General features: G+C 46.2%; 1 protein-coding gene across 1 annotated transcript in view; it reads right to left on the bottom strand.

Moving 5' to 3' along the window:
- Positions 1 to 157: 157 nt before the first annotated feature.
- Positions 158 to 15157, bottom strand: part of LOC105702349 (MAP/microtubule affinity-regulating kinase 3) — a 63318-nt gene continuing 48318 nt past the window's right edge. Inside the window, exons 4-11 of the mRNA XM_012429848.1 lie at positions 3730 to 3791; positions 3466 to 3595; positions 2527 to 2839; positions 1921 to 2024; positions 1743 to 1850; positions 933 to 1232; positions 415 to 607; positions 158 to 286 (exon numbers count right to left, since the gene is read on the bottom strand). Coding sequence (XP_012285271.1) covers positions 158 to 286; positions 415 to 607; positions 933 to 1232; positions 1743 to 1850; positions 1921 to 2024; positions 2527 to 2839; positions 3466 to 3595; positions 3730 to 3791 — 1339 coding nt within the window. The remainder of the gene's footprint in view (positions 287 to 414; positions 608 to 932; positions 1233 to 1742; positions 1851 to 1920; positions 2025 to 2526; positions 2840 to 3465; positions 3596 to 3729; positions 3792 to 15157) is intronic.

Raw genomic sequence — 15157 nt, 5'->3', positions numbered from 1 at the left:
TCGCTAATCCTCCGACATTCCATAAATAAATTTCTCTTCCGATGTTTTCTACTTCTTTTCTTATTTTGTTGGTCAAACTCCGAGATATGTATCTCCGAATAGAAATAGGGGAAAAAAAATGACAGGGGGGTCTTGGATGAAAAACAATGCATGTCGTTCACCTGGAAAGGTGTCGTTGAGGGTACTTTGTTCTCTGGCTCATTATTGGACCAATTGATTGTGGTGATCGTGTGTTTTTAGACGGAAATGGTGTTGGTGGTACTGCAATACAATCTCCCTGGGTAGACTAAAGAAATTCGTAATTTTCTGCATTAGGCAGTGTAATTAATCGTTTTCAAGTTTAATAAACATAAAGAACCATTTTGGGATTTTTATCTTTTATGTAAAAATTCATGTAACCAGTGTTCGGCTTACAATTGGGGCCAATAATTCCTCCTGGCAAATCGGGGAATCCTCTTCTTTGTTGCACCACCATTGTTTAGGATTCTGATCAACTTTTGGAGGAGATAAGCAATAATGTTGCCGTGATACGTTGCATGGTGAAGACACGCTAGGATGTACGTTTTGTTTAATCTTTGGCTGGGTTACGGGCCTTTCGGCGAAACTTCTGGAATTGTGAATCATTATGGTCATTAAAAAACTCGGTAGAGTTTTGCGCCAAATACACATATGTACTCATAATTATGAAAGTGGTCTAAGTCAAAATTAAAAAAAAGAAATGAGTATCAGTTATTTCACGCCATATTATTTCAAACGAAATTAATTCAATGTAATTTCGAAACAAAAAATATATGGCTTAGACCACTTTCAAAATTATGGCCACATATAGCGTCGGCCTGGCGCGTCGTAATCAAATTTTAGACATCTAGAAATTCGTTATAAGGAATATTTTATAGCATAAAATAATATCGAAGAAGGGACTCGTGGCTCACTTTTTACTATTTGTTCGGCCGCGGTTTGCGTTTCCTTTGGCCTCGGATTTCTTGAGCTTCCGTTGAAGAGTGTCGAGGTTCGTCGAAAATACGGGAATTGGTCTCATTCTCCAAGATTGATCTTGTAGAGACGAAGTATCCATCCTGGACCTCTCTGGGAGCAACGTGGAGCAACGTCTCTCTTTGAACAATGGCTTTGTTGCAATTTTGCCAGACCTAATCCGACACCTCTCGCTCAAACTAGACTCAGGATGAACGATCATCGAGTTCCTCGGCATCTTCTCATCCTTTGCGAGGAATCTACCCGGTAAAAAATACATTTGCACATTTAGTAAAGGACAGCATTGCTGACAAAGTTTTGCTCTTACTGCAGGAACAATCCCACCAACGGCAGAATCCTTTCCAATAATATCTAACGTAGATGTGACCATTCCAGAGAGCTTTCTTTAAAAATAAAAAAAAAATAAAAAGAAGTGCCTGCCAAATGAGCAAATGAATTTGTCGCAAGAGAAAAGAGTACTGTAGTCATGAACGGAATTTCTGTTGCGAGGCGAAGTAATCGGTCTTTTGTTGCCAATGTTAACAAAAACCTTTCTGGATTAATGTTTCCCTGGCCCATTTGAAAGTATTCATGTTTCTTCGCGCATGTTAAATTTCTTATGACCGTACATTTAATTTCTATTTTTTTTTTCTGTGGTGTGCTGACAGTACGGATGGCATAAGTGTAATGTAGGATTTATCGTGCAAACTGTGTTATGAAAAATTGAGGTATTAAGGGTTTTATTTGTAACCGTGGTGACAACTACTGACTCAGAATTTTCAGACGGCTGATCAGACTTCTGCTTCCAGGTCTGAACGGCTTGCCAAGACTGAACCTGGACCACATTCGCTGAGGCAATCTTTAGCATCTCGTGAGCCCTGGGAAGTAAGTCCGAGATCATCTACGAATTCTTTAGTATCTAGGTACTCTGCGAATTAATTTTTTTACTTGATATTGTACATGCCGCCAATTTCCCCATATTTCTTCTGAACAATATCCGCTTCTATGGTGGCCCTGTCCAAACTCGTCGCTTCCGCGATCTCTTCCAGGATCTGCGGTAATGAATTTCGATAAAAAATCTCTCATTATGGCTTATTTATCTAGGTGAAGTCGGAGGAAGACGTTGGTCTTAAACAGTCGTTGGAACAATGAATACCCGGGATTTCGACAGTTTTGCGTCGATCGCTTCATCACTTCTCAACCGAAATGGCATATGGAACCCTTCAGTCCGTATAATTATCAACGTAGACTGTAAAAGACTTGAACGTAAGTAAAAATGTCGGGAACGGGACCCGCCAGCTTATGATACCACTTGGGTACTCAATGTGAAGTTACCACCAAAAAGGGTATAGATGAATTTTAATTTAGCGAGCTGGAATCAATTTCAGAGTGCCTTTCATATCATCGTAAGAGGGGTCGATCGATCTATCTACGAGGTTCGATTAGCGAAAATCGAGGAGATTCGAGGCGGCGTGGGACTCGACTTGGAGGGCCAGAAGATAGGGCATCCGAAAGGAGGGTTTTGCGAGGCTGTAGATCCACAAGAAGGCTCACCGCGTTGTGCTCGACGGCATCCAAATTGTCTTCCGACGTGACCTTGGCCGTGGTTTTTTGCCGGGCAGCGATCCAAGGATGGTAGCACAGTTCCTTGATGGTGATCCTCTTGTGGGCGGCCGGAGTCAGCAGGCGACTTACAAGGTTCTTGTACTCGACGGACATCGTGGTGATCCTTTTCTCCTGCAGCGTGGTGAAGCCACGATTAATTTGGGTCATCAACCTCCTGCGCCGTTCCTCCGAGGACGTTTGGCCATCCTCAGGACTCAGGAACGGCAGGCTACCGGTCGCCATTCCGTACAGGACTACTCCTCTGTGAAGTAATTTCCCTTTCAGACTGTGGCCATCATTTTCGAGCGCCTTTTAATTTATTACACATTAATAATACATATTAATAATATGTATTATTGATGTATATATACGTAGAAACTATCTTGATAAAAAATGGAGGGAAAAGGAAATAGGGAAATAGAAAAAAAGGAAATAGGGAAAAGCTGCAGAAGAGGTGATAGTCACATAAATCACCTTTCAGACCGTCACTTTAGATCGCCCTTTACTTACAATTAATGTATTTGTAGTTTACGCAGAAATGATCTTTACCGAAAGCAGGGACATAGGGCAAAGCTATTTAACGTTTGTGATATCTGGTGCTAGATGTTAACACGACCGTTAAAGAACAAGTAATTAACAAGAGCCTTACCACTGTGCTGCGTGTATTTATGTAGAAATGCGTTTGGGTGGTACGAGAAACGAAACGTGCTTATGGAGGTTATCATTTATCGGGTAATCATTTATCATGATAACGAAGGTTTGTGGTCGTTCATACACGGCAAGAGGATTTTATTTATCGCGATTTAAGCAGGAAATAGGGGGAAATTTCGTTCCGAGTGTTTAAGAGAAACCTAGAGGAAGATACGGAAATTCATTGGGAACACTCACAGGCTCCAAAGGTCTACTTCCGGTCCGTACTTCTTGCCGAGGACGAAGAGTTCCGGCGCGGCATATTCCGGGGAACCGCAGTGCGTCTTCAGGGGATTGTCCCTCGTGTAGAAATTGCCCAACCCGAAATCTGTGCTCATAGGGAAAGAGGAGATTAATTTCCTCCGGGTTTCCGTCTTTCAGGTAAATTATTGCAAATCTCGCAATTTCCGGGCATGAAGAAAAACCCGCCTCGCGAATGGCGCTCGCCTTGGCGTGACCCACCTACGACTTTTATTCGCTCCTTGAGCGCATCCTGCAGCATGATGTTCTCCATCTTGAGATCTCTGCAACACACGATGGGAGTCTTTTTATATCGCCAGCCAGCCGAGGGTATCGCTCGATCAGCCGGGAATTAATTGAGAAAAATAAACGGCCTCGCGAGAACATCGTCGAGGGTCCTCGGTAGGGAGCTGAAGAGGAAGGTCCTTGCGCCGTTTTCGCGCACTCGAGTTTCGGCCGAAGTCATACGATCTCGGCGTAAGTCTTTTAACCTCGCGGACGTTCCGTTACGGGATGTGGATCCCGATATCGCGTTTGAAGATCTGCCGGAAAAGGAGTCAACATGGCGAAGAAGTTAACCGTGGCCAGGCCAAAGAAAGACGATTCGACGTTTCCACTCCTCTGGAATCGTTACCGTACCTCTTGAGTTCTATAGTACGTTTTCACTCCATGACATTAATCTCAGGACTCAAAATGAACATTTGAAGCTTTATCAATGATTGGGTTCCGCAATACATTTTTTACCCCTTGAAATTAATTCCAGGACACAAAATGAACATTTCAAGCTCTTTGAACTGGCCGGGCTTTGAAATCGCCTTACAAATAGTTGGGTTCCGTAATACATTTTTGTAACCCGTGAAATTAATTCCAGGACTCGAAATGAACATTTCAAGCCCTTTCAAATGATTGGGTTCCGTAATACATTTTTTATACCATGAAATTAATTCCAGGACTCAAAATGAACATTTCAAACTTTTCGAACTGGCCGAGCTTAGAAATCGTCTTTCAAATGGTTGGGTTCCGTAATACATTTTTGTGACCCATGAAATTAATTTCAGGACTCAAGATGAACATTTGAAGCTCTTTGGAATGGTCGTCGGGAGTTGTCCTGTTTCCAACTCGATCGTCGAAATTCGCGAGGGCCGCGACCAACACCGGGCAGGGCGCGGTGCCCTTCCGTGTCGAATTACCTCGCCTGGGTCCTGAAATTCGAGAGCAGGGGGAGGTAAAAGGGAGAAGGAAATCTCGCGAGAGAGCGATGCGATTAATTTGAAGGGTGCAATCACGGGTAGAGTCGGCGCGCATGCGCAGTCGACGTCGCCTCGACCTCGGGATCCTCTCGCTCTCTCGTCATTTCTCGCTCGTCTAGAGATTCGGCTTGGATCGATTCTGCTCCTTCTGCCCTTTCGAGGGTAGAAGGCCGCTCTGTTTAAAGTCGTTTACATCGAGGACGCGATCGCAAGATTTTTCAGGGCTAACGCGTGTTTATAGAGCAAGAATTTAGTTCCAGCTGAACGTCACAGATGGCGACGCTGGTCTTAAACAGTCGTTAGAATACCGAATTTCGGGGTTTCGACATTTATACGTCGATCTCTTCGTCCTTACTTTACCGAAATGACATATGTAACGCTTCAATTCGTATAATTATCAACTTAGACTGAAAAAGACTTGAGCAGAAATATAAATGTCGGTGACGGGACGCGCCAGGTTATGTTACCATGTATTGAAAAAGAAGTTAAGAGCGAAGTAACTCGTTAAGGGTGATTTAAAATCAGTGCTATTGAATGATACCGCTTATCATTGAAAAATGATCGGCAAGAAGTACTCGGAGGACAATGTTTCCCGGATTATCGAGGTAACCTCGGCCCTGGATATCGATTTAACGATTCCCCTCCATTATTCCCGAGAAGACGAGGAAGATCATTCCGTCAGGGAAAGAACGGCCAGGGAAGGCAACGCTCGGATGCGCCGTATCACAGAATTGACCGATGCCCTCCGTGGCCTTGGCGGCGAGATGATAGTCGGAGTGACCCTGAAGACGAGGCCACGGTTGTCCATTGGCCCGGACGCTCGTTTTTCCCCGGCAGTCCCTTGCCCTCGGATGGAAACGCGTCGCATCCGATATAGGCGGAATAATGCACACCTTGCGATCCGCCGGTTTATTTCTTCATTCCGGTTATTTGTGCGCCTCCTATTCTTCACCAGAGACTGGCGAGCACACCCTCCTCGCTCGAATGGTCAAACGAGTTTGACCAGAGAAATACGGAGAGCTGACGTCACGCACGGCACTTCTGGAGTTGATGAGAAATACCCGAATGCACTTATTAACCAGAATACCGGGGAAAGAAAATCCGAGATATTGTAAAACCCAACGACAAAGCTGAACCGTCTGCTCGGAAATCGGGAAAATTGACGTGGATGGTTTCCATGGGACTAATATTGAGGATAGAAAAGGGAAACGCATAACCCGAGGTTCGATCGAGGTCGACGGTTGAATTTCAGGAGGGAGTTCTGCATTCGGCGGTAAAGTAGAATTTTCTTTTCTTGAATTTTACGGGGCAGAGGATCCGACAAAGCTGAACCGTCTGCTTGGAAATCGGGAAAAGTGACGCGGATGGTTTCCATGGGACTAAAATTGAGGATAGAAAAGGGAAACGCATAACCCGAGGTTCGATCGAGGTCGGCGGTTTGAATTTCAGGAGGGAGTTCTGCACTGGTCGGTAAAGTAGAGAATTTTCTTTTCTTGAATTTTACGGGGCAGAGGATCCGCCAGAACCGGTGTGACCGGAGAAATCTCTGCACGGTTGTAAGTCACGTACTCGGGTCGACGTATCTTTCGCATCTACGGCCCTGTGGGACTGTATGCTATATCGAAAGGAAAATCTGGCCGGATTGGGTGTAATTTACCCGTGTATATACGGGAGTACGAAGGTATAGGTCGAGCGATCCGCGGCCCAACCGCGCATTAGCCCCTAAGGCTCGCAACATTGTACCTTGATTAACCGGGAAAAATGATTATAGGACGGAGGCGGTCGCCGAACGGATTCTATGGTATTTATAGTTGGGCCGTTTTCTAGTTAAGTACTGGATATGCCGGGCTAAATGAAATGGGAGGTAAAGCGCCGATCGGATAAGCGCGATGCTATCAGGGCCCTCGATATTACGCGGTCATATTACACGGTTACCGCGGAGGAGCAACAGCTACGAGCTGTTCCGAGTCCTGAGAACAAACGCGGGGACCTTTGGACGGGTATGTAGGTGGTAAATCCCGGGATCGACCACTGGGCTGGGGCCGGGATGAAATAAATTCCCGTGGAAGGTCCTGGGAGTCCTTTGGGGGTCCGCTTTAGGCGGGCCGGCCGTAAACGTCCCGACCGGGCAGAATGCACCGGCCGGCGCGGATCGGCAAAAGGAGCGGAACGCGGCTTTTATTCGGCTTGCAAATGAAAGGATATGCCCCGGAGAGAAAAAAGGAAACCGGCCGCAGGGTTGAACGATCGGCAAAGCCGATCGGGTTTGGTCGGAGGCCTTACCTTCTTCTTCAACGATTCGGCCGACTACCAACAGGGACGCGAGGTGTTCCTCAGGGATCAAAGGAGCGATCCTGGATCCTGACTGGTCTAACACGGCTGAGGACATCGGGTTTGGTGCCATCATGAAATTGATATCGTTATTGTCTGCATCGATGGGAAGGGTGTAGGGAGAAAATCTGCAAGGCTGCGATAACCTCATTGCGCGACAACGTAATTTCTTTCACTCTTTGTTTCATTAGACTGGACCCTTAGAAGACAAAATTCATTTAATCGAAGGAATGTTTTGTTAACTCAAGGATTTTCGGCGGAATGGTCAATGTGACTATGGCTAGAAATTCCTAAGGCGGAAGTCTTGGCTAGGGATTATATCTTATATAACATTTTCTAGTCACTTTGCAGCTCCCTGAAGATCTGATTTCTTGGTTTAGAGGAATGAATAAAAATGAATAAAAATTAGTGAAGAAATCAATTTGCCCGGACGGATCGGTTTCGTTGCTCGGGCTAATCTCACGGATGAGGGGGAATTCCGGGGCGAATGCTAATGCAATCTGTTTTCGTTACCTTTCGGCTTGTTTTTGCATAATTCCAGGTCGGCGGCGCGGCTCTACCCGCGGAGCCGAGTCGTAAAGATTTCCCGGGTTTTATTCCCGGGCCTCCTAAATTAAATGGACCCCTTTTTGTCCCTTTTTCGATCTCGGGATTAAATTAGCTTTATTCCCCGGCTCTGGAAAACAGGTGCAAAATAATGGGATCGTTGCGCCTGCCGACCCAATTGGCGCCAATTGGAGGTCTCGAGGAGGCATAATTAAATCCTTGCACTCGAGCAATGTCGAGGATGTTTGACGGGTCGTGCCCACCTAAGGAGAGGATTTCAAAGGACACCTCGTCCTCCACTGGAGGTCGGGGACATCCTGTACATCGTTGACAAGTAGCCTGGAAGGAGTCGAGTGCACCTGCTGCAACCGATTCCCCGACATTGTCCACGAGTGCACGTGCCACGTCCACCTAATTATTGCGACGTCAAGGTCCCTAGACGGTAATGAGATACCTCTTTTGTCAGAACTCGAACCTCGTCATTTTAATGCCGAGCTTTGTACCCTCCCCAATGATGAATCGCTCGACGAGCATCTTTGCTCTCATCAGTCGAGCTTTTAAAATCCCGGGAAAAAAGGAAGATGTTCTTTCGTCCTTTCTCCTTCCCTCCAATAGAAAGGAACCTCTGTAGAAAATTGACTATAAGGAGAAAATAATTCCTTTACAATTACTATACCAGCATGGCTAAAATATCGTTGCAATATGAACCATGCGGATGATGATCACATCTAATGGTAAATATTCTAGTCCCTAGGCTAGGGAAAATTTCTGGTTTAATTATTCATCAACGTAATTTGATCAGAGGTTCCCTTTCTATGAAAGACTGTACGTAGAAAAATGTGACGTTCCACTTTTAGAACCCTAGTTAGGTTCAATAGAACCCTTGCAGATTTTCCACATGGGTAGTACTCTGTGTACGGATTTATCGGGAATTTTTTTTTTTTTTTTCGCAGTCGGTCGATCGAAATTAATTGCCACGAATTGATCTGAACAGCGCTTGAGGTTCGTCATCGGAAGACCGCGTCGCTTTGGTGGGGATAGTTTGCATCTGAAAGAAGTCATTAGGGAGTTTAATGATTTCCGTATCTTTTTCTCGCATTTCTGGAGTTCGTGGGAGGTCGGGTTTCAGGAATCCTCCGTGATTTACACGGGGATTTGCATAGGCAACAAAAGACACACAAGTCATAGCAGCCCCTTGTAACGTGACAATGTTTACACCCGTCTATCCGCCGTCTAGAAATCATTAACTCGAGATCATCTCCCGTGATTTGTGGACCTAGGGTGGCAAAGATTATCCCGTAAACGCCATCGATCACCTGTTGGCACGCCCTCGCAGCTGATAACCGCTCAATCAAGAATCCTGCTAATTAATAAATCCCTAAAGTGGTTAAAAGTAATCCTTCCGGAGATTTCGGGCGCGTCCTAGCCATTAACCCTGGATTTACCACCAGCCACTTTGCTGTTATAAAAATGTCCACCATTAAGCGCACCGCGGGTATTCCGTGTAAAAAATGGCGTTATGCCTTCTATCATGTCCATTAAGAAATTCTTATTAAAATTCTTCCTGTGCGGCACGGGCTTGCATATTCCAGGGGAAAACGCGATATCCCAGGACCTCTTCTTATTAAACGAGGAGGACTTTTATATCCGACTTTCAGGACGCATTCCCTTCGGCCGAAACGCAAGGACGTCTCGTAAAGTCCGCGGATAGGTCGTTACTCCGCGTTTATCTAGAAATCGGCGCTCGGACATTGTTGAGCGGCGAACAGGTTTTCAAAATGGCGATGGATTCGGATTATGGGCATTAGCGTCAGGGGGGCCTCGCGATAAAAAAGGAGACGGGGCCCGGGAGGAAGAAAAAGAGTCGCGGCCCCGTCTCGGCCGAGCGAAACGCGAAATATCGAGGGCTCGCGTCGACCGGGAACCCAGTCGACTTTACGAGCTCCCGTTCCCGGTCCCGGGAACCCACCCGGAGCCCTGGGAACCCGGCCGGCAGGAAAACTCCTGGAACCGTTCGCCACGACGGTCGGCCCGCGACTGATCGCTCCATCCTCGGAGACCCCCTCGGTACCCCGATAAGCCGCGGGATAATTTATTCCAACGAGTGAGCCTTTCCGTGAGATTAATCGCCCGACGTGGGGGCCTTGACATTTATCACTCGAATATCGATACATATTACGCATCCCTGTACTCTCGGGAGGGACTCCATGTCGCGTTCCATCTGGATTCACGCAGAGAAAGATATCTGTTAAATTAATAGATTGTATCCGTTGACATAAGGATTGCAAATGTTGTGTCGGTCCCTTTAAGACCGCAGCTTTGCAATGTTAGACATTTAGTTAACTCAAGTGTTGGCTAATTAACCGCAGTTTATTCGCGAAAATGTCCTAACCCCCAAAGTACGTCGGGGTCCATTGACAGTTCATGATCTTCAAGTTGTACACCGGGAGACATCAATGCCCTCCCATCCTGCACAGGCGATGCCGTATCTGCAAGGGAGGCATTCATGTCCGCCATTGTACCAATGTCTCGTCGCATCGCCATTTGCAATTTATTTTTCTTTCCCCAGCACTCGCGATTTCGCCGGCGACGTCACGGTGCAATTAACACCTCCAATGTTAAAATTTCACCTTCGAGATAAGCCGGGCAAATGCGTAACCTCGTCTCCCATAAAGCCCATTAAGGGCCCTATCTGCCGTGACCTATAATGGCGGGACGATACGAAGCCTCCCGTCGGTGTAAATCAAAAATGCATTAAAGTCCCCGCGGGGCTGACCGAACGCGAGATTAACGATTTTCCTTCCGCGTAAAGTCCGAGGATCGGGATTAGGAGTTGCCTTTACGGCTCGGCCGATCCCGAGGCCGTTAACGACGCCCGTCGACGCGGCCGTGAATAAAAAGAGGCGAAAATAAAGCCGGGGAAAAGAATGAAGCCCCGAACGCGGCCGCGATCATCCTCCCTTAATGGTGCATTCCCTCCTTAACGTCTTGCTCCTAAGGCCGGCACGAGTGGCGCGCTTTCGTTATTACGGGAAAGAAACTCGGTCCAGGTGTTCCAGATACCCCGGCTTTAGCCGACATTAAACGAAGAATTATGTAAACTCGAGGGGTAATGACCCGAGGAAACCGCGGACCTCTGGGAACGGGGAGGAACAATTATTACCGAGGTCATTGCCTCGGAATTGCTTGATATTCCACCGAGATCTCGCGAACTCCTCGTTAAGGTATTTCATATTTTCACTTACGAGGAAGTCGAGGAAAAACGTCTTTAAGGGTGTACCTTTACGGTTTCATTCGCATCCTGTAGAAAGGAACTTTTTTCCCTAGTATTTATTGGGATTAAAGTTCTTTAGGAAATCTCTTCATCCGTTTGCCCTCCTTTGTCGGGTTCGACTCGACATCCCAATGATTTTCAGTGTAAAGGGTTAATGGCGAGTAAATATTGTTCCGTATGAATGTGTGTCGGAAATTGTTTTAATTTTTTTTTCATTTCATTCGTTGCATTTCATGCCATTCATTTTATTCCATCAACTCAATTTATTGACGCAAGAATTTATACCTTTTTTTTTTCTGTAGTAAATGATTTAGATTCAGATTTTTTCCCTCAGGATATACGCATATATTTTATACATATATTGGCATTAGTTTGGAGGTTACCGTCGGCGCGCGATTAGTTCCAAGGAGCCCCGTTGGATGGCTCCACCAGTGTCGTGAAGTTACACATCCTCCTGTGATTTATTCGCTCTCACGTGTACTCGAAGCCGCGGGATTTATTGCCGCGAGGCTTGGGCAAAATTTGCGAAATTTATTGCATACAAATCTGGCACGCTCGTAGTCAGACACGTGCGACGGGACGCACCTGTACTATCACCTTGCTTTATCAGATATCTCATCGGTTCCTCTTTTTCCCACCCCCGCGTTTTTCGCGAGTTCCGATTTCGGAGACGATTAATTTATGCATCGCGCAGGTGGAATCTCGGGCAGGTGAATTTTGGGGTTTCGAGGCGAGTTCCTTTTCCACGCGCAAAAAAGCTCAGGGGAAGAACTCGTATCATAAGTTTTCCGCGAGTTCCGATTTCGGAGGCGATTAATTTATGCATCGCGCAGGTGGAATCTCGGGCAGGTGAATTCGGGGGTTTCGTCGAGTTTCCAGCAGCACTTGGCTAAAGTTTCCTCGGAGGGGACCGTAAATCCCGTTGGGCCTCGTCGTTCGTTAGCGCCCGGGATTTCGGTTACCGGTCCCCGACTCCTCGGTCGGCGATAAAACTCTTTTGCACTTTGCGCCGCCAGAGAGCGCGACCGCGGAAAAGGAGAAACGTCATAAGGGACGAGGCTGGTGAAAAAGAGAGGCATACAGGAAGAACGCGAGGGAGGGGCCGCGGCCACTCCGGGCAAGAGGGCTAAGAAAAAGAACTCGCAGTAATTTACAACGATCGTAAACGTAAGCGCAGGCGCAGCCGCTTGATTCATAGTGATTGCCTAACGGAATCACCGCGAAAACTTACTCGCGCTAGCGACCGGCCCGGACAAGCCAAGTGACGTCTGTATCGCACCTCCTCTCGAGATTTCGCATCTTGTCGTTTCGGCCCTCTGTTTTTAAGGTGACGTGAAAGCGGTCTCGTTTATGAAACCGTTCCCCACCGAACCGTATCAACCTTTACAATATGAATATAGAGGCTGTAAGTAAGGTCCTGACACCGATGTCCAGGTTGCTAAGGACGCGAAGGACTTAAGGTGACGCGAAAGTGGCGTCGAAGAGGTCTCGAAAACTTTCTCCGAATTAGGTATACCGAAACCTTTACCCGATTAGTGCGGAGGTTCTAAGGAAAGACTCGACGCCCCTAAAACTTGAATTTTTAAAAAGAATTTCTTTATAGGTGTTTTCCAATTTTTTAATAAAAAGAAAAAAATGAAATTTCAAGGGTTTTGGGATCTTCCTTACAGCGCCCGGGTTCACGCTGTAAAGTTTGAAACGATTCGGTACACCCATTTTGCAAAAAAGTTTCATGAACGATTGATCTCTCGGATTCCACTTTCATATTCCCTTAACCCTTTCAGCACTATGCCCTGTTGGCGTATGGGCGAATTTCATCAGAGCGTACAAGCAATATTCGACCAAACGTCGGACGTACTTATGGGACCACAACGCTGAAAGGGTTAAGGAAGTTCTTGACCCTCGTAAATCAGATTTTTCATAAGGAATGAAAAATTGCTTAAGGGGATGCGGTTTTCCATTTTTCCTCCACCGTGTCGGAGTTCGCTCCATCGAGCTTTATGTAGTTTAACGTAGGATTTTCATTTTTCCTCCTCGTGTCGGAGTTCGCTCTATCGAGCTTTAGGTAGTTTAACCTAGGTTTTTCATTTTTCCTCCTCGTGTCGGAGTTCGCTCTATCAAGCTTTAGGTAGTTTAACGTAGGTTTTTCATTTTTCCTCCATCGGAGTTCATGGCCTCCCCCACCCTATCGAAACGGGGCCCGACTTGGGTCGGAGAGTCGTCAGGCCCGCGACCAGGTTGGCGCAGTCGGGCCCCGGTCTCGGGCCTGTGAAGGGCAGTGGGTCAGTCCCCGTCTGCCGATGGACCTTGAAGACCAGTTGGGACCGAGTGGGACCGGTCCCCCTGGGCCCCCGGGCCCCTGGGACCCTCGCTCCCTGTACCGGTAGTCTCTCGTAACTCTGCCATACCGGCTGAAAAGTCGTTATCCTCGTGTCGATTTTTAACGATTTCCGGTCTTACGGTGCGCCACCTCCCCGCGCGAGTCTCGGGCCCTGTCCTACGCACGTGGGCCTTTAAATGTAGGGTACGTCGTCTCCGTACGCGAGTACTTGCCCTCCATATGTTCTGGGTCTTATATAACCGTCCCCTTATCTATCTCCTTATCGAAATCAAATTGACATGCCCTCTTATACCTTAAAAACCGATTGAATTACGTAGACATTTTTATATTTATACTCGGCATTATATGCTGCAAAATTATACAATTATTATTATTTTAATCAGTGCTCTACGGAGGAGTCATTGAGGCCTCTGCACTTTTTACGCAAGGGCCAAGACGAATACGATGCAACGTTAATTAATATAAGTAATGACAAAGCACTTAAGGTGATATGAAAGTGTCGTTCGAGGAACTGCTTGACATTTTTTTTTTCTTTTTCGAAACGGACTGCAGAAATTTAAAAAATGAAATTTCATACGGGTCAGGCTACCTCAGGATCTCCATATTGCCTTTGTAAAATTTCAAACAATTGAATAGACCAGTTCGGTGATATCATTGAAACTCCAGATCCCTCAGACGCCACTTTCATGTCGCCTTAAGTTGCGCTTAAAAAATTATACCTACTTTTGCGTTTCTTGCAGTACAGTCATAACTAATACGGCATATCCGAAACATTAACTGTGTTAATTTTCCTAGTTAAATTTCGAATCGGTTTCGAGTTTACGTAAAGGAAGAAATCCCGGTTGCCGATTTATGCGAGCGATTCATGTGCGTTGATATACGCCGGCGATTAACGTCCAGGGTAATGCCTCGAGTTTCTCGATGATCGTTAATTACTCGTTATGCAAATACTCGTAGAGTCGGGTGGCTTGCGAGGAGTCAATTAGAAAATCCTAATATTATTAATCAATCGGCCACGTCCGTGAGTACTCCCGCGACACGCCTAATGCTCGCTCCGTTTTCCACGCACTCGCGCGCATGCGTGCGTGTCCGTATGAATTTGCATTAATGCGACATCTGAGATCGGTCCGAGCTCGTCTCTCGCGATCTCTCTCAGGGTAGCATAATTAACCGCGTTTTTATTCACTCGGCGTGTACCGGGATCCTCTTTCGCGAGGGATGGACGGGGATTATAATATTTAACACGGGTGTATAAACAGTGCCTTTGGGCTCTGCTGGTCCGCATTCTTCGACCCGAAGAAGTCGTCCTTCGTCGTGAAAGATACTCGCTCGCCATAATTTCGCATCAACTTCGACACTAACAATAAGTTGATCCACCTCCAGAGCGATACATCTTGCATCCCTCAAATCGCACATAAAGACATTTCTTGGGGGAAAATTAACATGGGAATCTTAGACAATACCTGAACCCTAGCTAGGACTTCTTTATCATATCAAATTCATATCATTTATCTCCGCAATTTCAGAAAATTATAACACGGTGTTATAAGATCGTACATTTTATTTTTTTAATGTGTACTAATTCACCTGTTGAGACGTCAAATTTATAATTTTGCGGCAACCTTATGTATTAAAAGTGTATGAATTTTTTTTTAACAGTGCGACTTAAGCTGAAAGAGGATGGGCACTTTATTACGCGGCGAATCACTTTACGATGGGATAAAATCCCGAAGCGAAATGCATTACCGATTCCTCGTTGGCGAACGCGTGGATTCTTCGCCGTCGAAATTGGGGCGCGTCCAAGTCATTTTCTTTTAACCCGGCTGAATCCATTATCCTGCTCCTCGTTCCCGTCTGGCACAATCCTTCCCGGAACCTCGATTTGCATATTAATATTATATTCCGAGG

This window comes from Orussus abietinus, unplaced genomic scaffold (genome assembly GCF_000612105.2).
Source record: "Orussus abietinus isolate OABI.00-Male unplaced genomic scaffold, Oabi_2.0 scaffold17, whole genome shotgun sequence".
Lineage (NCBI taxonomy): Eukaryota > Metazoa > Arthropoda > Insecta > Hymenoptera > Orussidae > Orussus > Orussus abietinus.
The sequence above is the reverse complement of the archived record's forward strand: the minus strand, read 5'-3'. Positions and strand labels throughout refer to the sequence as shown.